General features: G+C 49.3%; 2 protein-coding genes and 1 pseudogene across 2 annotated transcripts; 1 reads left to right on the top strand and 2 right to left on the bottom strand.

Moving 5' to 3' along the window:
• Nucleotides 1-236: 236 nt before the first annotated feature.
• On the bottom strand, nucleotides 237-1,304 carry LOC133884276 (uncharacterized mitochondrial protein AtMg00810-like). The gene has a single exon (XM_062323633.1). The coding sequence runs from the start codon at nucleotides 1,302-1,304 to the stop codon at nucleotides 237-239; it is 1,068 nt and encodes a 355-aa protein (XP_062179617.1).
• LOC133884268 (uncharacterized mitochondrial protein AtMg00820-like) lies at nucleotides 1,301-1,657 on the bottom strand. Its single transcript, XM_062323621.1, has one exon. It carries the CDS (start codon nucleotides 1,655-1,657, stop codon nucleotides 1,301-1,303), a length of 357 nt encoding a protein of 118 aa, XP_062179605.1.
• A 3,509-nt stretch (nucleotides 1,658-5,166) lies between these two features.
• The window catches only part of LOC133884257 (uncharacterized), a 45,216-nt pseudogene continuing 27,739 nt past the window's right edge, over nucleotides 5,167-22,643 (top strand).

Raw genomic sequence — 22,643 nt, 5'->3', positions numbered from 1 at the left:
CTCGATTTCGCATACTAATCTGGTGCTAAAGCATGTGTTTATCCATCATTGCTCGTTGTTAGGAGGATAAACTCGACGCAAATCGTATTGATCACGGAGAGGTACATATATAGGCTATATCCTTCTATATCCACATAACCGATTTATAGAAGCAGGATCGGGGGATAAGGAAGGAGAGCCGTGAAAAGAGGACTAGCCAAATATAGTCTAACACCCCCCGCAGTCATAACGTCGAGCTAGCGGACGTTGAGATTGGAACCAAACTCGGTGAAGACCGGTGAAGGAAGTCCCTTGGTGAAGATGTCAGCGTATTGAGACGTCATGGGCACGTGGAGGACACGAATAGCACCGACGGCGACCTTTTCACGGACGAAGTGGAGATCAATCTCAACATGCTTTGTCCGTTGATGTTGCACGGGATTGGACAAAAGGTAGACCGCACTGACATTGTCGCAATACACCATAGTGGCCTTGGACGGAGGGGAGTGGAGCTCATGGAGTAGTTGGCGGAGCCAGGTGGCCTCGGCACTGGAGCGGGAGACCGTGTTCTGGCGTTTGGAGGACCAGGACACCAAGTTGTCACCAAGGAAGACGGCATAACCGGAAGTGGACTTCCGGGTGTTGGGACAACCTGCCCAGTCTGCATCAGAATATACGACGAGGTCGTCTTTGGCAGAGCGTTGGATGTGGAGGCCCAAGTCCAAAGTACCTCGAATATAGCGCAGAATCCGTTTGAGCGCACTGAGATGGGGTTCACGAGGGTCATGCATGTGAAGGCAGACTTGCTGTACAGCATAAGAGATGTCAGGACGAGTGAAGGTGAGGTACTGTAGTGCACCAGCGAGACTGCAAAAATCCGTCGGGTCAGCAACCGGGGCGCCCTCAATGCTAGATAGCTTGGCACAGGTATCAACGGGAGTGTTGCAGGGCTTGCAGTTAGTCATGCCTGCACGTTCCAGGATGTCGATGCAATATTGTCGTTGACTTAGCAGGAGACCGGAGGAGTGCCGAGATACACTGATGCTGAGGAAGTGATGGAGAGCCCCAAGATCCGTCATCGGAAACTCAGACTGCAGTGCTGAAATGATCCACTGAAGAAGCCTGCTAGAGGATGCAGTCAGTACGATGTCATCAACATAGAGTAAGAGGTAGACAGTGTCGGTGCCACGGCGGAGAATGAAAAGGGAGTTGTCCGATTGAGCCTCAGTGAATCCAAGGGACAACAGGAAGGAGGCGAGCCTGCTGTGCCAGGCTCGGGGTGCCTGCTTGAGACCATACAAGGACTTGTTGAGGTGGCACATCATGTCGGGGCGAGAGGAGTCAACAAAACTAGGAGGATGAATGCAGTACACTGTCTATGTAGGAAGGCGTTCTTGACATCAAGTTGATGGACCGGCCAATCACGGGACACTGCCAAACTCAGAACGGTGCGAACGGTGGCAGGCTTCACAACAGGACTAAATGTCTCATCGTAGTCAATACTAGAATGTTGTGTGAAGCCGCGCAAAACCCAGCGAGCCTTGTAGCGATCAAGAGTACCATCAGAGTGAAACTTGTGCTTGAAGATCCACTTTCCTGTGACCACATTGGCACCGGCGGGACGCATAACGAGATCCCACATGCGGTTGGCGAGAAGGGCATTGAACTCATCTTCCATGGCGGTCCTCCAGTTTGGATCGGCCAGAGCGGCCCGGTAAGTCCGTGGAACAGGCGAGAGAGGAGTGGCATGAAGATTTAGCCGAGTGACACTCTTGTGGATGCTTGATTTTCCACGAGTTGTCATGGCGTGCTCGTTGATGACCGGAGAGGCACCGAGCTGAGGAGGCGGGGCGGGTGCGCCAGGTAGGCGAGCTGAGCGCGGGCGCGTCGGCACAACTGCGTGTGGGGGTAGTGCTGGGTCGCGAGGTGATGACCGAGGCAGCCCAGGACCGCCACTGGAGAGGGCAGACATTGACGAGGGCCCAGGAGGATGGGCGGCTGGCGACGAGGGGACCGGGGGCAGGCCCAGAGTGGAGGCGGCCTCGGTGGGCGGTGGCCTATGGGAAGCCGGCCCAGCAGATGGCTCCTGGGGTGAGGCTCCTGCGGCCTGGACGGGGGAGCCGGCTCCTGCCTTCGGGATGCGCCGATGGGTGCCTGCATGGGTGCCAAAAAATCTTCCAAAAATTCGAGATCAGTAGCACTGGGAGTGTTGGTGGTGATCTCGGCAAAGGGAAACGACTGCTCATCAAACTCAACATGCCTCGAAATAATAACCCTGTTAGACACGGGATCGAAACACCGGTACCCTTTATGGTGTAGGGGGTAGCCAAGAAACACACACATCATAGGGCGGGGCGCGAGTTTATGTGGGGTGGTAGCAGAGAGGTTGGGATAACATTTGCAGCCAAAAACACGGAGGTGTGCGTAAGTGGGGTGGACTCCATATAGGGCAAAAAAGGGTGTGTGGTGAGCGAGGGTTTTAGTGGGGTGTCTGTTGATGAGATAAGTAGTGGTGTGGAGAGCCTCAACCCAAAAGGAACTGGGAAGACTGGCCTGAAACAGTAAGGAGCGGATTATGTTGTTAAGGGAACGAAGGATGCGCTCGGCTTTACCGTTTTGGGGGGAGGTGTAGGGGCATGACATCCGTAGGTGGACACCATTGGTGAGAAAAAAGGTGTGGGCGGCAGAATTATCAAATTCGCGGCCGTTGTCACATTGGACACTGCGGATGGTGGTGGAAATTTGAGTTTTAACATAGGCAAAGAAATGAGACAAAGTGGAAAAAGTATCTGATTTTAAGCGAAGCGGGAAGGTCCAAACAAAGTGAGAGCAATCATCTAAGATGACAAGGTAATATTTGAAGCCAGATACGCTAACGACAGGAGAGGTCCACAAGTCACAATGAATTAATTCAAAATTGGCTAGAGCCCGACTGGAGGAGCTAGCAAAAGGGAGACAGACATGGCGACCAAGCTGGCATGCGTGGCAAACTCCGGTGAGACTGCCTTTGGACATAGGCACGACTGGGGCGAGGCGAGCGAGCGCATCGTGGCCGAGGTGACCAAGACGTTGGTGCCAAATGATGTCGGTGGTGCTGGTGGCGAGAGCAGTCGCGGACAGAGGTGAAGGCAAGGCATGGTGGAGGGGGTAGAGGGGACCGGAGCTATTGAATCTGGCGGTCACGGTCCTGGTGCGAAGATCCTTCATAGAGAAACCAAAGGGGTCAAATTCAACCGTACACCAATTGTGTATGACAAAACGGCGAACAGAAATCAAATTCTTAATGATGTGAGGGGAACAAAGGATGTCTCAAAGAGCAAATGAACGGTTTTGATGCTGAATATGGGAGTGCCCTATGAATGATATGGGAATAGTGGAGCCATTACCAACGACAATGTGCGAGGGAGATTGAGAGTTGGGAGGGTGGGTAGAGGAGAGGGTACCGGTGTCGGAGGTCATATGTGCAGTGGCACCAGTATCCATGTACCATTCATGTGCAGCAGGTTGAGGCAATGTCGTGGTGTTGAAGGAGCTGGCGAGAGAGGCTTGATCCCACTGTGATGGAGAACCACTGAACCAGCCCAGCTGCTGTGGAGGCCCAGCCGTCGTCGGGGCCTATGGGTGCTGCGCCTGGGCTGGGAGGCCCATGTCGCCCGGCGTCGGATAGTAGCCCACCAGGGGCTGCTGCTGCTGTGGCTGGAGGCCCATGGGAGGCAGGCCGCCAGGCGGGTTGGCGAGAGTTGCTCCAGCGAAGGGGATAGGGGCCACTGGGCGCAGACCGAGGAGGCCACGACCCAATGGGCCCGGCCACATGTGAATCGTGCCGGCCCAAGGATTTTGAGGGGATGACCACGCTTGGGCCTGGCTGCCGGTGCCGCCGCCTCCGGCAGAGACGTGCTTAGTGTGGTTGCCGTTGCTGCTGCCACGACGGCGGCGGTTGCGGGACATGCTGTTGCCGCCGCCTTGAGTCCCGGAGAAGTTGCCGCCCCGATGCCCTGCACCGTAGCCGGTGGAGTGTGCCAGGATGGAGCTGCCAGAGAGCTTGGAGCTGCTGCCACTGCTGCCGCCAGTGCCGTCGAGGAAGACAGAGGAGGTGTTGGAGGAGCGCGGCGTGGCGTAGAGTTCTTCTAGGTGGAGTTGGGACCGCACCTCGGCGAATGACGGGAAGGTCGTTACATGGGAATTATGGTTTTCAGGTGACTGAATTTTTCGCACAAACCGTTGAGAAGGGTGAGGACGAGGGTGCGGTCGGCGACGGGCTCGCCGAGATCACCGAGTGTGTCGGCCATCGCCTTCAGTTTGCGGCAGTAGTCGGCGACGGGAAGGTCGCCCTGATGGAAGGTGTGAAACTCCGCTGTCAGGTTGAGGGTGCGGTGCTCGCGGTTGCCGAGGAATTGATGTTCGAGGCTCTTCCAGACGTGACGAGCCGTGGTGTGCTATGCGAGGACCTCTTGGAGAAGATCGGCGGAGATAGTGCTGTAAAGTCATCCGAGGACGACGCAGTCCATCTGAACCCAGCTGGCGCGATCAGGGTGGCAGTCGTCGGAGAGGACGTGGTCCGTCAAGGCATACTTGCCGAGGGCCACGAGAAGAAGGCCGCGCCATCGAGTGGAGTTGGCGGCTGTGACATCGAGCGTCACGGGCACGAGGGCCTTGACGTTGAGGATGCCGACTGCCTGGGCATGGAGAGCAGCCAGGGAGTCATCGTCGAGGGGAGGAGCGGCCGAGTGAGGTGTGCCGCCTGCAGGCGCAAGAGGTGGCGTCCTGGTGTCGTGGCCGGTATAGAGCCTGTAGCCGGATAGCGACGGCGGGGTCGGCCAATGGGAGGGAGGCGACGGACCGGCCGGGGAGAAGCGCATGGAGGCGAAGAGCGTCGCAAGATCGACCGGCATGGGCGGCACGGTGACGGTCGTGGGGACGGTGGCCGATGCAGGGAGAGGGGTCGTGCCAGGAAGGCCGGTGTCCGAAGCCAGGGCCAGCAGCGAGGCAAGGATGGTGGAGAGGGCCTCACGCGTGGCGTTAGAGGCCTTTGCCGCTGCGGACTCGGCGACGGCATTCGTTGATGTTGGATCGATGTGCATGCCGGTAGGAGGCGCGAACGCTGCACGGACGGCGTCCGCGACGGCGTTGGCAGCCGTGTCGAGGGCGGCTGCATGAGGAGAGAGAGGTGTAGAGGAGGCGGACGACATGGCGTCGGTCGGCTGGAACGGAGCGGCGCGGAGGGGAGAGGCTGCGCCGGCTAGGGAGCGGAAGTGGGGGATCGGACGCCTGATACCATGTTAAGAGGATAAACTCGACGCAAATCGTATTGATCACGGAGAGGTACATATATAGGCTATATCCTTCCATATCCACACAACCGATTTATAGAAGCAGGATCAGGGGATAAGGAAGGAGAGCCGTGAAAAGAGGACTAGCCAAATATAGTCTAACACTCGTGTAATCCTATAAAATTTGTATTCTAGATTCGATAGCTTTCGGTTCACAATCAATAATTAATCAACAAAACGAGGGAGAGCAAAAAGAGAAAGAATCAGATAGGTGAAAAAACAACAACTGTATGATCTTCAGAAAATCTTACAATATCAGTTTCCAGCATTTACCAACTGTATATTTTTACCACATCAAGCAAGTAGCAATGGGATCCATGCTGTATTCTCGAAACGGAAATAAAAGAAAGTAGAGAAATCTCTGTTCATACGTGCCATTCTAACATTTCCAATGGAAACGCAAGCATTTTAGTATTTAAATATTACCATCTTATTTTGGATCGACAGAAACTGAGGCATGTGAAATCTTGAGAAACAGAGCAAATGAGCAATCCGGCAGCACGCAAACACTTGGTCCGTGCTCATCCCGCCGACCGGGATGGAGCAGCTAGCTCGTTGAGGCGATGGGCAGCATCAACGCGCTCATGGCGTTCGAGCCGACCTCCGCATCAACCCGCGCCAGTGCCTCCTCCTCGCCGACACGTGCGCGCACGCGCTTGCCGCCGTCACGGGCGAGGTGCGCGCGCACCTCCGCTTCGAGGAGCGCGGCGCCAAGTGGCGCGCCCTCGAGCCCCCGCTCCGCGAGCTCCACCGCGCGTTCCGCGACGCCGAATGCTACGTCCGGCAGTGCCTCGACCCGAGCGGGAGCTGGTGGGCGCGCCGCGGCGATGGCGCACGGCACCGAGTGCGTGGAGCAATACCTGCACGGCATCCTCTGGTGCGTCGCCGTCGCGATCGAGGCTGTCGAGACCGCCGCCGAGATTGCCGGCTCCGAGCCTCCGACACGGACGAGCTCGCGCGGAGGCGGCTGGTGCTAGCCCAGAGGGACATGGTCGAGCCCAGGCTGTTCCAGCACGCGCACGGCAAGCTATACTTGGTGTCCCAAGAGCTCGTCGCTCGGATGGACACGGCGTGGAAGGAGGACAGGTGGGTGCTGTCTCAGCTGCTCGACGAGATGAAGGGCTCGGCGGTGCCGAAGTCTCTGACGAAGAGCGAGCACCGGCTCGTCGACGTCCTGACCGCGCCGCGGGGGGGGGGGGGGGCTGCACCCTGCGTCCATCCTTCTCAGCGACTACAGTGTCCGGCGGCCGCCTCAAGGAGGTGCAGTGGATGGGGGAGAGCTTCGCCGTGAAGCACATCATCGGCGACGCCGAGGACGAGGTCGCGCTGCTTTTGTCCGTGGCGAACGCCTCGTACTGCTTCCACGACGAGGAGAGGAAAGAGTACTTCGTGGTCATGGACCAGCTCATGGCCAAGGACCTCGGTAGCTACGTCAAGGAGGTGAGCTGCCCGCGGCGGCGGATACCATTCCCGCTCGTCGTCGCCGTTGACATCATGCTGCAGATCGCGCGCGGGATGGAGTACCTGCACGCCAAGAAGATCTCCCAGGGCGAGCTCAACCTGTCCAACGTGCTCGTCAAGCCGCGGCAGCCCGACGGCTACGTGCACGTCAAGGTCGCCGAGCTCCGTCACAGCCGGCGCGAAGGCGTCTGCCAACGGAAATGCCAATGCCAGCGTAAATGGCAGCGACAACACCTGCATCTGGTACAGCTTCTCTTGGATCTGGTTCCAGCTGCTGACGGGTAAGGTGTTGTAATATTTGCGATATAAGGAACATATATATACATATTCCAGATGACATATAATAAGAGTAGAAGGAATCACATAACAAATACATGAATATAGTAACAATGACTGTCATAATGAAATAACAGAACATAATAAATATGTATCTGAATCTGAACCGAACTTGATGTATTATTGAAATAGCTCTCAGATCATTATTATCAGGTAGCCTAAAATCTTTAAAGACTTGTACCATAACTGATCTAATCAACATTTCACTCATTAAATTAGAACATGAGATCACACATAGATAGTATTTTTGATCTACTGAGCTCTGAAAATAGCATACACTTGGGCAAAAGAACAGTACCAGAATAAACTGATGACATGACAGTAGCTTAACCAAAAGGTCTCTCAACAGCACAACCCATAGGCGCATGGAACATACAAGTGACAGAGATAATTCCATAGTATGCTGTGGACTAAAGCAAGGTCACCAAAGCACATATCACAGTACAGATCACAATTTAATGTTCCTGCCCAAGTGCAGCTCTCAAGACAGTGACAACAAATGATGGTAATTCAAGATCGATAGACAGAGAGTAATCTTGACAAACAAACTCAAAATCAAGTCACTGTCTATAACTAATCAGAGCATCAAGAATACATCTATTGTACTCAACATCCTAATTTAATCTCATTAAATTGGATCATCACAGAGCATGGTACATGAGCATTCAACAGTTCAGATCAGAGAGAAAAACTCACAGAGAGAGTGATGCAAGCGAATCAGTCACAGAGGATAAGCACGGCGAGGAAGCCGCTGCCCCAGAAATCCAATTCGCCGTCGTTGACGCCGACGTGGAAGACGGAGGTACAAATCCTCACCACACCGCGGACGGCGCGTGCGGGCGAGCCTTGACAATCGTAGCACCAAAGAGCACCAAACAAAGAACTCCCCCACCGATTCCTTCCAGTATCAAAATCACCAACACACAGCCCAAGCTCCACTCGGATTGTGCTCAGGAGATGATTCCCAGGACCAAAGAAGAAAACCAGTGAGAAAGAACAAGAGAATGGAGGGGGAAAAAACAATTCTGAGGAGAGGAGGTCGGCGCCCATATAGCAGCAGCAGCCACGACGCCCTCCAGCCCCCGTTCCCGAAGGAAGCGGAGGCAGTTGCGCCGTCCGCCACCATGCCCAGCCGCCGCCAACCCCCTTTCCCTCGAAGCCATCTCTTCCAGGTATCCCGTATGCACTAGAAGACCTAAGCTGCCCCGATCACAGGCCAGCCAAAGGGCTCAACCCAAATAGAAGAAAGAGGCCCGCCGGTCAAAGCAAATTGAGCCCATGAAAAAGAATATTAAAATTTTAAGAAAACACAACAATCCCCACCAAATTTTAATGTTGGTAGCACCCGATTTTATATACAAGATTTGAGTAAAGTGTACCTTTCGGGTTTGAACACTATACCTAGTCATATAGACTTTGGCTCAAACAGACAGAGGAGGATTACACCTTGATCCTCTATCTTGGTGTAAGAGCTTCCATCCATATAACACCCTGTACTAGGTTGCTTATCCTTTAGCTCTCGGGTTGGACGTTATGGTCATGTCCGAGCACCTTTGATTCATGAGTGTCCCTTAGAGAAGTACCTGGCTTCTCTGTGATTGCGACCACACAACCACACTCACATAGGTGAATTCTCCTAGATGTCCTGTAGGACAACATCTATAGCCATTCGGCACTGAATTCATTAAGAGCTAGTAGCTCAGCCTCTCCTACAGAAGAGCATAACAGCAAATAGGATCGATTTGCTCTTATATCCACACAGCTTGTTTTCCTAGAGCCTAGTTCACGGGATCTCCGATCTTCTAGGATAGGTTACTGCCGGTGTGAACCTTATCAGTGGGTAATAATCCCATTCCTCTTGACGCCGCTTGAATGACTGTTCTAGCCATTCCTTTTGTGAAAGGATTAGCTAGATTCCTTTCAGACTGAATATAATCCACAGTGATTATACCCGTCTCTAATGCATGCCTTAGCGACTTAAGTCGCCGTTTTATATGCTTCGAAGACTTCATATTGTCCTTCCTACTCTTTACCTTAACCAGAACGGTTTGATTATCGCAGTAGGTGAGAACAGCCGGAATTGGCTTATCCAATATCGGCAGGTCAGAAAGGAGTTCTCTAATCCATTCTGCCTCTACAGCTGCTGATTCTAGCGCTACTAGTTCAGCGTCCATCGTGGAGCGAGTAAGGATGGTCTGCTTAGATGACCTCCAAGACACTGCTCCGCCTGCTAGAGTGAAAACATATCCACTCGTAGCCTTCATGTCATCCGAGTCACTGATCCAGTTGGAATCACTGAATCCCTCTATGACTGCAGGATGGCCAGAATAGTGAATCGCAAGGTTCTTTGTCCCCTTCAGATACTTGAGAATCCTCTCCAGTGCTATCCAATGATCATCTCCTGGGTTGGACGTATAACGACTCAACCTGCATACTGCATATGAGATGTCAGGCCTAGTTGCACTGGCCAAGTACATAAGAGAACCTATCACCTGCGAATACTTTAACTGGTCTTTTCCATGACCTACATTCTTCTTCAGCTTAGCATTTGGATCATAGGGCGTGGCTACAGGCTTACAGTCTATCATACCAAAACGTGTAAGCACCTTGTCCACATAATGGGATTGACTGAGAGTTATCCCATTCTCGCCCTTTAGGAGCTTGATGTTTAGAATTACATCAGCTTCTCCCAGATCCTTCATATCGAAGTTCTGAGATAGAAAAGACTTAGTCTGGTTAATCATTTCCATATCTGTCCCAAACAGCAATATGTCATCCACGTATAAACACAGAATGACACCTCGACCCCCACCATAGCGATAATACACGCACTTATCGGCTTCATTAACACAGAAGCCGACCGAAGTCAGTGTAGTATCAAATTTTTCATGCCATTGCTTAGGGGCCTGTTTGAGACCATACATGGATTTGATTAGCCTGCATACTTTATGCTCATGTCCTGTTACCATGAATCCATCTGGCTGCTGCATATAAATCTCCTCATCCAGCTCTCCATTAAGGAAAGCGGTCTTGACATCCATCTGATGCACAAGGAGATTATGCGAAGCTGCCAGTGCTAAGAGCACGCGGATAGTAGGTAATCTGGCTACAGGAGAATAAGTATCGAAGTAGTCCTCTCCTTCCTTTTGCGTAAAACCCTTAGCCACTAATCGGGCCTTGTACTTTTCTATAGTACCATCGGGTCTCCGCTTTCTCTTGAAGATCCATTTGCAGCCGACCGGCTTGCATCCAACTGGGAGGTCTGCTAACTCCCAGGTTCCGTTAGTGATGATCGAATCCATCTCACTACGGACTGCTTCCTTCCAGTACTCCGCTTCTGGTGAAGCGTATGCCTCTGAAAGATTTCATGGTTCATCATCCATGACATAGGTGACAAAGTCATCTCCCAGTGATTTTCCAGTTCTTTGCCTCTTGCTCCTCCTAAGTTCCAGATCAGGAACCGTGTCATCAACACTCTGAGGAACATGGTTATCAACTAAAAGATCATGGGAAACAGTCTCCTTCGCTCGCATAGGAAAGATGTGCTCAAAGAATGTCGCATCCCGAGACTCCATTATCGAGTTAACGGCAATGTCTGAGACCTCAGAATGGACCACTAGGAATCTATAGGCTGTACTCTGGTGTGCATACCCTAAGAAGACACAGTCGACAGTCTTTGGTCCTAATTTCCTTTTCTTCGGCAGGGGAACATGTACTTTAGCTAAACAGCCCCAGGTACGAAGAAAGGATATATTCGGTTTCCTCTCCTTCCATCCTTCATAAGGGGTTACCTCGCGATTCCGAGGAGCGACCCTGTTCAGGACATAGTTAACTGTGAGAACAGCCTCACCCCACCATGAGTTAGCCATACTAGAACTTTGTAACAAGGCGTTAACCAGGTCACAAATTGTTCGATTCTTTCTCTCGGCTACTCCGTTGGCCTGAGGTGAGTATGGTGGCGTAAATTCATGTATTATGCCACTTTCTTCACAGAACTCGGAGAAATCCCTAGGAATATATTCCCCACCTCTGTCAGACCTCAGTCTCTTTATTGTCTTCCCCAGCGGGTTTTCCACCTCAGCCTTATAGATCTTGAAGTATTCTAATGCTTCATCCTTTGTTCTGAGCAAATAGATATAGCAGAACCTGGTAGCATCATCTATAAGAGTAAAGAAGTATCTCTTGCCACCTTTTGTTAATATTCCATTCATCTCACACAGATCAGAATGGATCAACTCAAGCGGCGAGGTGCTTCTCCCCTCGACCGAGTTAAACAGTTTGCGGGGCTACTTTGCTTGCACACACACCTCGCACTTGTGGCTCTTATCATAGTTATATGAAGGAATAAGATCCATTTTGCTCAAACGCATAATTGCTTCATTATTAACATGACACAAGCGAGAATGCCAAATATCAATGTTCTTATTAGAATATTGTTTGCAGAGCTATCAAGAATAGAAATGCCGAACATGCCTCCGCAATCATAGCCTTTCCCTACAAACGACCCACACCTGGTCATCACTACTTTATTCGACTCGAAGACTAATTTTATTCCTTGCCGGCACATCATCGATCCACTGAGTAGATTGCGGGTCATGGCAGGCACAAATAGTACGTCCTTCAGGACAAGAGTCTTGCCAGAAGTCAACTTCAGGCTCACTTGTCCTACTCCGCGCACTGCTGCCGAGACCCCGTTCCCCATCAGTACGGATCCACCATCTGCGCCCTGAAGAGAAGTAAAACACGTCTGATCAGCACAAATATGCCTTGTAGCACCTGTATCAATCCACCAATTTACTGGTGAATTTGCCATATAGGCCTCAGGTATATACCCACTAGTGGAGTCGCCTTTGCCGGTATCATTGGCCATTGCAACCGCCACATGCACTTGGGCTTTGGCTGCCTTCTGCTGCTCAGGTGTTGGCCCCTTGCCCTTACGATTGCGGCATCTGTTGGCTTTGTGATCCGACTCGCCGCAGACATAGCAGACAATCTCGGGTTTTTTTCTTCTTCTTCATTGCATTAGCCTTCGGTCCCGAAAAACCAGGCTTGGTCTTCTCTTTCTTCGCATTCTTACCAGGATGGTTCTTATGCTCGACAAGGTTTGCTTGAGCGGGCGCCTTCCCCCCACCATAGCCTGCCTTGGACTTCTCCTCGACATTTATCGCAGCAATGAGCTCATTAAGAGTCAATCGCTGCTTTAAATGCCGACATGCAGTGACAAAGTCATGCCAAGAAGTAGGCAGCTTGGCTAGAATGGCATTAACCTGAAAGTTCTCCGGGAGGACACAGCCATACTGGCCTAAGTCCCGTACGATCAGTTGTAGCTCATGGATTTGTTCCATGACTGATCTGCCATCTCCCATGCGAAAGTTCAGGTAGCTTGCCACCATGAAGGACTCGTTGCCGTTGTCGCTTTCAGCATACTTGTCATTCAGCTCCGTTCACACCGTCCGCGCTTCCCTGAAGCTCACGTAGACGTCGAAGAGCCTGTTCGACAGAACGGCCAAGAGACGTGCCAAGGCAGATGCATTTGCCTTCTCCCAACGGGCCCTTAACGCGTCAAGACGCGTTCTTTCGACCTCGTCTAGCACGGCTTCCCCCTGAGGGGCGGGCGGCTCTTCGGTGAGGACCCAGAATAAACTGAGCTCCATCAACCACAGCCTCGTCCGGGCCTGCCAGCGCTTAAAGCCGGTCCCATCAAAGCACTCAGGCTTAATCGCGTCCGAGGACGACGGTGGGAGTGCAGGGGAGCTAGAGCTAGCCATCTCAGAAGCAATAATTGCATTTCTGGATTGTTGTAATATTTGCGATATAAGGAACATATATATACATATTCCAGATGATATATAATAAGAGCAGAAGGAACCACATAATAAATACATGAATATAGTAACAATGACTGTCATAATGAAATAACATAACATAATAAATATGTATCTGAATCTGAACCGAACTTGATGTATTATTGAAATGGCTCTTAGATCATTATTATCAGGTGGCCTAAAATCTTTAAAGACTTGTACCATAACTGATCTAATCAACATTTCACCAATTAAACTAGAACATGAGATCACACCTAGATAGTATTCTTGATCTACTGAGCTCTGAAAATAGCATACACTTGGGCAAAAGAACAGTACCAGAATAAACTGATGACAGGACAGTAGCTTAACCAAAAGGTCTCTCAACAGCACAACCCATAGGCGCATGGAACATACAAGTGACAGAGATAATTACATAGTATGCTGTGGACTAAAGCAAGGTCACCAAAGCACATATCACAGTACAGATCACAGTTTAATGTTCCTGCCCAAGTGCAGCTCTCAAGACAGTGACAACAAATGATGGTAATTCAAGATCGATAGACAGAGAGTAATCTTGACAAACAAACTCAAAATCAAGTCACTGTCTATAACTAATCACAGCATCAAGAATACATCTATTGTACTCAACAACCTAATTTAATCTCATTAAATTGGATCATCACAGAGCATGGTACATGAGCATTCAACAGTTCAGATCAGAGAGAAAAACTCACAGAGAGAGTGATGCAAGCGAATCAGTCACAGAGGATAAGCACGGCGAGGAAGCCACTGCCCCAGAAATCCAATTCGCCGTCGTTGACGCCGACGTGGAAGACGGAGGTACAAATTCTCACCGCACCGCGGACAGCGCGTGCGGGCGAGCCTTGACAATCGTAGCACCAAAGAGCACCAAACACAGAACTCCCCCACCGATTCCTTCCAGTATCAAAATCACCAACACACAGCCCAAGCTCCACTCGGATTGTGCTCAGGAGATGATTCCCAGGACCAAAGAAGAAAACCAGTGAGAAAGAACAAGAGAATGGAGGGGAAAAAAACCATTCTGAGGAGAGGAGGTCGGCGCCCCATATAGCAGCAGCAGCCACGGCGCCCTCCAGCCCCCGTTCCCGAAGGAAGCGGAGGCAGTTGCGCCGTCCGCCACCATGCCCAGCCGCCGCCAGCCCCCTTTCCCTCGAAGCCATCTCTTCCAGGTATCCCATATGCACTAGAAGACCTAAGCTGCCCCGATCACAGGCCAGCCAAAGGGCTCGGCCCAAATAGAAGAAAGAGGCCCGCCGGTCAAAGCAAAATGAGCCCATGAAAAAGAATATTAAAATTTCAAGAAAACACAACATAAGGTACCGTTCAAGGATAACCACCTGCAGGGTGACAAGACGAGCAAGAACATCCGCGCCGGTGAGCGGTCGCTGTTCCCGTTCCAGGCGCCCAAGTACCTCATCGCCCTCACGAAGCGGTGCTGGGGCGCAGCATCCGTAGTTCTGTTAGGGAATAGGTAGGTTACGCTGATCTAAAATAAATTTTTTACTGTCTTCATTCAGTAATCATATAAATAGAAGATCAGACATCGTTACTACTTGACGCGTAATGTAACGAAAAAAAGAGTTAGAGTAGATCGATCCAACATCGTACATGCCAAACTCCTCAAACAACTTCTTGATTAGATCTGCAACCTACCCTGGGCGTAGGTGGTCACGTTTCTTGACCAACTCCCGAGCAAGCGCACTGCGTCCTCGACTAGCTCCGAGCAGCTGCACCGCGTCCTCGACTAGCTCCGAGTTGTATCGTGTGTTCCTCGACCACTTTCATGATCACGAAGTGGATATAGTCAATCATCTCCGCGACCACGTAGAGGAAGTAGTCGATCACATTGACCACCTCATCGACCACAAACAGGAAGTCTCGATTACATCCTTGATCGTGATGAGGAAGTAATCGGACTCATCTTAGTATTCTTATTACCGATCAGCACTACGGCAATCGCACCAGTGCCTCCACGGTATCCACATGTACAGAGATGTCGCTGATCAGCACTACGGCAACTGCACCAGTGCCTTCACGGTATCCACATGTACAGGGATGGAACGCCGTACGCTAGTGTGCTAGCATCGCGCTCGACTAGGGTTTCGCAAGGAGTTCAGGAAGAGGTGGCGATCAGGGTTTTGGTGGCGAAAATTAACTCATGCACCCACGACTCCTGCCTCTTCTTATATAAAGTACACTAATGGACCTTAATCACATTAAAACCCATCATAACTCTAAACCCTAATGGACCTTTAATCACATGAAATTTCACTTGCAGATCCAATCTGCATATGCAATCGCCTCTAGGACAAATCACTAACAATCCCCCCCGAACGGACACCTCATCAACATGTATATATTTATAACAATCATCAATGAAATATTAGAGTTCGAATCTGTATTTGTTCACTATCTATTTTGCAATTCAAATTACTCTCAACACGTTATCAGCCACTTGTTCTCCACTAAGTGATCAACGAAGAAGCACCAGAGGCATGGAGGCCTCCATCACAGGTGAGAGCAATGGCAAGATGGACTTTACCTTCGATTGCTTATGCAATTCTTCGTGTCCTGCACCAAGGCCGCCCCTTCTTCGGTCGTTGCCATCGTGGCCCTCACATGGGTGATCGATGGCGTCACCACTGCGCTCCTCTGGATCGCAGCCGCTGTGGCTGCCGCTCCCACGGACGTGGTGGCCATGTCCCACACATGCCTCGCTGTTCTCCGATGGTGAGGCACCACGCCAGCCTGGCCCACCCATCTTTGACTCCGATCACAACCAACGGTGGCAACCTCGCTCCTCCTCGCACCCTCAGCTTTTTCCCAATTCACAGCCTTGCGCCATTCTCCTTCTGACCAACCGTGAGTACGGCCACCCTATCTTAGCCGGAGGTTGACATCTTCGTCGATGTCGTCTTGATGCCACCATCCTTGACACCTACACCGACCACTCCGATGGTGCCAGGACTGAGTTGCCCTGGCCGTAGCGTCTCCACTATGGTACGCTGCATCAGCAGTGGCGCGATTCCCACCAACAACCCGTGACTTCACGTCCACACTCTCAGTTAACCCTGAAGGCATGATGGTGGCTCGCCGAGGACTTCCCCCTACTTCAACACCTCTGTGGTGGCCGGATAGTCCTTGAGAGGCACCTCTCCTCGACGAGGTGCTGGCTCCATCAACCCCGCATGCGAAGGGACCTCAACGACACCCTCTACTCCAGCTGGCCGAGTCCTCCGTCACTTCGTGACTGCGGTGGTGAACTACCGGCCTTGCCTTTGCTCGGGATCTTGGACCCTGCCATCCTTGGGCTTCCACTTCAGGGCCCACATCGATGGCGTCATAGGTGACCCGACTCCTCCTCCAACGGGAAGGAGTACATGCCGCGCTAAACAGCGTGGCGGTGTGACGTCACAGCCGCGGTGGAGCTAGCGAGGCATCGTGGCATTGTGGGCTGGTGGGGGCGTAACCTTAACTGCCGCGCCGCACCGGTCTTATACTCCGCACAAGCGCTCCCACTCTCTGAGCCAGACGAAAGGTCGCCATGGCCCAGGCCTAAGTTACGGCCGCCTCCTTTCCGCACGTGCTTAATTCAAGTAGAATTACAATACAAAATAAAATTAAGTGATTACCTCGACTTAATATTTGTGAAATACAAGGTAATGGAGATATGGATCCACTGCATATTTGCAGATTGTCCATTTCTGTGAGGTCTTTATTTTTTCATCTTGACAACATGACTACCTTCAATGTGCTCTTCCAAATATTATACTTAACATAACACAATGGTAATAGAAACATTGACATCTACTGACAAATGTTAGATTATGCCTTCTACTACTGCGAGATCTACACCATATTTGGTGATTATCTTCAACGTGTTAGCTTCATAATTTGAGGTTTACACTATGTAATTCAAGTCTCAACTTGATTTTACATAATTTTCATCATTATTACAACAATACTATGATGATTTTTAATTTACCAATAGTAAATTAATCAAATCTATGGTTTAAATCCATGTAGGTCAAGATGACCAACAAATAGTTTGACATACTCGCACTCGATGGTCACAACTACCTGACATGGGCAACGGGTGCTAAGGTCAGCCTCGCGTCCCACAGAATGGTAGCGGCACTCCAACCTCCCTAAAAGAGAGATCTGTCGCTCACATATCAAGTTAAATATGATGTATTATACATAATAAGTCATCATGTCCATCCGGATCTCAAATCTAAGTATCTGATGGAAGAAAATCCGGACATATTATGGCTAGCTCTCAAAACAAGATATGAACAACAGAAGACAGTCATTCTGCCTGATGCAAGTAATGAATGGACTCATCTCCGACTCCAGGATTTCAAATCCATTGGAGATTACAATCATGTTGTTCATAAAATATGTCATAAATTGCATTTGCAAAAAAGAACCTACAAAAGCAAAAAAGATAGAGAAAATTTTATCTACTATGCTTCCCGCTGATAGGATCTTACAACAATAATATCGTGCAAGAGAATACCAAGTTTATTCTAACTTGATACATGTATTACTTCAAGCTGAAAAGCATGATGAACTCCTTCTAAGGAATCATCATCAGTGTCCAATAGCCGCTGCTCCTTTACCTGAAGTACATTCTAATGTCCAGAATATCAATAAGTTTGATGGCTCTTCTAGAAGCCAACCAACGAACATTAAAGGTAAATGCAGACGCAACAAGAAGCAGAAGCCACGTGCATCAGAAAAGGAGAAAGGCATATCTAAACCCAAATTTGACAAATCAAATGTTTGTTGCAAATGTGGCTGCTATAAGCACACTACTAAGAAATGTTGAATCCTGAGATATTTAATTGATCTCTACTTACAATCCATGGGACGTAACCGACCTGCTCAAGGATAGAGATGTGAAGCACACTTTAATCTTCAAGCTGACACCACCAAGGAGGCTAGTTGTTCACAAAAAGTTTCACAAGAACCAAGTAACAACCAAACTGTTCAGCTGCCAGAAGATCCCATGAGCACGGAAAACATGATCGTCAAATTTGCTTCGTATGACACGTTTGGAGACCTTATTTAGTCTCCTAATTCCGAAGATACTATGTTATCCACGTCTATTAGTTGTTGTAATAATAAGTTGTCATCATTATGTATTGTAGGTCACAATATTGTATCATCACTTATGATACTAAATAAAGTTTGTATGTATGCTATATTTCTGATAAAGAATTTCATATTAAATTCTTTAATTCTATATATAGATTTCTGTGGGAGTCAATCCGATGGAGGAGGAAATGTGTCTTGTAGACAATTGCACCACAAATTCTATACATAGGGAAACAAAATATCTCCAAACTCTTACTAAGAGACGAGGAAATGTTTTGACAATCACTGAATGCGATACAATAATTGTTGGCTCAGGTCGTGTCATAATTACTCTCCCTATGGATATTCAAGTTATAATCGAGGATGCTTTATTGTATCCTGATTCAACTCGTACCTTACTAAGTTATAGATATATCCATAATAATGGTTTCTATATTGAAACCTATGATGACAACAAAGAGGAATGTCTCCTCTTAACGAAAAACAACATATATGGCAAACAAGTATTTGAGAAAATTCACTCTTTATTGTCAGGATTGTACTACACAAACATAAAACCCATAGCAAATGCTGCGTACAAGGTAATTTTTTAGAATGTCAATGCATTTGAAATTTGGCATGATTGCCTTGGTCATCCCAGCATAGGGATGATGAGAAAAATTATCAGTAATTCTATTGATTATGATTTATGTGATGCTAAATTCCCTCACTCTTCAGATTTTATGTGCATTGCATGTGCTATAGGGAAGCTAATTTTAAGGCCATCTTACCTTAAAATTCAAGCAGGACCACTCAAATTCCTTGAATGCATTCAATGTGATATATGTGGTTCAATCCAACTATTATCTGGACCATTCAGGTGTTTCATGGTTCTAATAGATGCATCTATCTCTTGTCCATATGAAATCATACATTTGCCAAAATAATGGCTCTAACTATTAAATTATGAGCACATTATCCTAAAAATTGAATTCAATCAATTCAAATAGAAAATGCTGCATAATTCTCTTCATGTGCCTTCAATGACTATTGTATGACCCTAGGAATTCAAGTTCAATATTCTGTCCTATATGTCCATACTCAAAATAGTTTGGAAAAATCCCTTATCAAGAGAATTAAGCTCATTGCACGGCCCTTATTACAGAATTGCAAATTACCAACTTCTTGTTAGGGTCATGTAGTTTTACACGCTGCTAACTTAATTCAATTGCGACCTACTGCATATCATAGTACTTCCCCTCTATAATTAGTATGTGGAAACCCACCAAGTATTTCCCATTTGAGTAAATTCAGTTGCGCTACATACGTATTGATCTCACTACGGTAGCGTACATCCATGGGCCCACACATGAAATTAGGGATCTACGTGGGGTATCAATCTCCGTCAATCATTAAATACCTCGAGCCCCTCACAGGGGACCTATTCACGGCCCGATATGCTAATTGTATATTCAATGAGGACCATTTCTCGGCATTAGGGCGATATTTCAAGTATCAGAAAGAATGCCAGGAAATCAATTGGAATGTCCAAGGCATTTCCGCCTCATATCCACGTACTCAATGTATGATGCCATTTTATCGTATATTTGTACCCGTGTACATACAATATATAAAAACATAGAAAAAATAAAGAAAAGAGAGAAAACAAAGGAGAGGGAAACCGCCTGGCCCAACTCCTCTTGGCCAGCCCGAACCCTCTCCTTTCTGTGGCTAGGCTGGCCCCGCTCGAGGCCTAGCTCCCTTCTGCCTCTCCTCCACACTAGGTCCGATGGCCCAAGTCGCCCCCTCCCTTATCCTCTCTGTCACCAGGTTAGCCCTAGGGCATGTCGCCATTGTTCTTCTTATCTTCCCCTCTCTCTTATTTGCTCACCCCTTTCTTCTCCTCTCTCACCTGGCGTTGCCTTGCCCCTAAGCCCGGGCTCGGCCATGCCACATCGCCTTCATCTCCAGCTAGATCAGTTGTCCCGCACGCCTTCCACCTCCACTTGCTCCCCATGCTGTGCTGCTCCCGTGCCCCTGCTCCCTGGGCCCATGCCACCTTTCCCTATATCCAATTCACCTCAAGCCGAGACACCCGGCCGCGCGTGCCCCCTTTCCCCTCTCCTCTATCCAGTGGGCCACCACCATGCTTACCCATGCTTATATCTTCCCCGTTCATATCTCTTTCCCTAAACCCAAATGCCTCGATCTGATTCCTCCATGAGGGAGCCCTAGCCACCGCTATAAAGGGCCGGGAAGGGGGTGCCCGTGAGGGAAGAAGCAGAGGAAGAGGCCGATGAAGAAGAGAGAGAGGAGAAGGGAGAGCTCTAGAGAGGGAAGCCCCAGCAAAAAGCGCTGCTGCACATGTCCGCCCGCCGCTGCTAATGGCCATCATTGTTGATGCTCGTGCTGGTGGGTCCTTGCTGTGACCCATCTCTCCTTCTTATTCTTCTCTGTTACAGATGGGCTATGCAGCTAGCCTTGTTGCCGTACATGTGTTCTCCGGCCTTGTTTCCGTACAGGTATTCTTCAGCCACCGCTTGCGCTGTGGCCATGCAAGATGCAGGTGTTATTCCGACCTTTGTAATGTGGCTGTGTGAGCAGAGATATGCCGGCCTTCGTGCTATGGTCGTCGGTTTCTTTTGTTTTGTGTTCCGGTCAGCCTTCGTGCCATGGCCATCGAGAGGTTCTCCGATCTACGCTTGTGCCATGGTCGTGTGAGTTGTAGAGATGTTTTTGGCCACGCTGGTGTTTGGGTTGTGCTTCCGCATATGTCACCGTCGAGCCATGTGTCATTGTTAGTGAGAGGCATGTGCCTGTGTCTGTGTGGCCCGCTGTTGTTTTTTCTGATCTCTGGCGAACTCTAGCTAGCGCTTATGTCATGGCAGTGTGAGATGTGTGTGCCAGTGTCCGTGCGACCCGCTATTGGTTTTTGCTGATTTTTGGTGCTCTTGATTTGGGGTGAGCTCTGGCCGGTTTTGTGCCATGGCCATGGGAGTGTGCGTGTGTCTTGCCGATTGGAAGTCAATGCCACTATGCGTTGCCACTGGCTGGGAACCTGAACGCTACTGTGCCACGCTTTGGTGCTGTTGATTGGAGCTTTTCCCACACCCCTTTCCTTCTATGTTGGCTGGCTTGGTGATCTGTGGCTCACTGTGTTCTAGAGATCGACCATCAGCCCTTTGATCTTTGTTATCACTGGGTTCCTTGTGTTGGCGTGCATGTGCTGCTACCGTGCGTGTGTTGGTGGCTGGGTGATTTGTGTGTTGCTGTGCTTGTTGATCCGGCCTAGTCACCATCGATCTGTGGTGCAGGCCGTGTGCTCTATTGAGTTGCTGCCCCGAACAGCCTGCCAATGCTATGTGCTACTATGGTATTCATCTAATGAACATTGGCTTATGTGAAGCCTCGGTTATTGGTGAAGCATGTTGTTTTACATAGTGGCCAGTTACTTGTTACTGTTGATGGTTCTATATTGTCGCGGTTGATGCTAATCAACTGTGCTAATTTGATGCTGCTGGTTGATGCTTGGGGTTTCTTGGCATAGGCTCGACTTAAGGATTATCACCTGGGTGTTCTATTGCCGTTCCCTACTTTTGCTCTGTTCTATTGCCGGTTGGAACTGTGGGCTTGATAGCTTTGACCCTTGGCTGGTCAATTCATGATTTTAGGTGATTGCTGCCTATTGTTGGTGATTTAGCATTGTTGATAATTGCTTGTTGATAGAGGGTTTCTTTTGTCCTGTTGTCATTTGATAATATGGCCAAACGGGGTGAAGCTGTCATTGATCTAAGGATGTTATGGCCCTGAGATTTTATAGGGCTGCTGCATTATGATATTCTTTGACTTGTGGCTTGATGGTTCAATCATGTTGCTAATTGACTTGGGTGCAATGCCTGAAGTTCTTGTTGGTATGATGCCTATTATTGCCTTTGCACTGTTATCACCAGTGACGACCAGAAAGTTAAGTTGCTGCCTACTGTCTTTGAGACTTGGCTGATGACCAGTTGTGGCTTGCTGTTTGCCTGCTCTCTGATGCACTGTTATTACCCTTTGCCTGTGTGGCATTAGCCTTTGTGGCTGGTTACCTGCGGATATGGCCGATGCTCTGATATTGTGGCCTATGGGATGCTGCTGGGGTCAGGAAGCGGTAGATAGGAGTCTAGAAACACTATACAGTTCGCCGGGCTCCCGCTTTGTTGTAGCTGGTGAATTGCCTCCCGCTGGTGAACTGTCGTGCGCCTAGACTCTCTCTCCCTCCACTTTTCTATATTTTGAGGCTGTTAAGCCGATGATGACCCGGGATACATAAACAATCCATAAAGCTCATGTTAGACTCTTATCCTATTTTTGCTTTTATTTATCTATAACGCCTACTTTGTTCTGTTTTTATGCGTGTGACTACAACCTTACAAACTTAAAGATGACATCTATATGACGACTGCCAATAGCTTAATCAAAGGTTGCTTGGGAGACGATGTAATTAACCGGAGGCTTCATGAGGACACAAGAACTAGGACAAAGCAGTCACCAGATCGTCAGCCAGTCAGATAGCATGTGCATATGTGTGCGGACCAAATATTGTAATCAATGAAACTTGTACTTTATG

This window comes from Phragmites australis, chromosome 1, assembly GCF_958298935.1.
Source record: "Phragmites australis chromosome 1, lpPhrAust1.1, whole genome shotgun sequence".
NCBI classification, from domain to species: domain Eukaryota; kingdom Viridiplantae; phylum Streptophyta; class Magnoliopsida; order Poales; family Poaceae; genus Phragmites; species Phragmites australis.
Note: the sequence above shows the minus strand (reverse complement) of the source record. Positions and strands in the feature narration are given on the sequence as shown.

Excerpts from the sequence above, each read along its gene's own strand:
- LOC133884268 (XM_062323621.1), bottom strand. The coding sequence starts at position 1,657 with ATGGAAGATGAGTTCAATGCCCTTCTCGCCAACCGCATGTGGGATCTC.
- LOC133884276 (XM_062323633.1), bottom strand. The coding sequence starts at position 1,304 with ATGATGTGCCACCTCAACAAGTCCTTGTATGGTCTCAAGCAGGCACCC.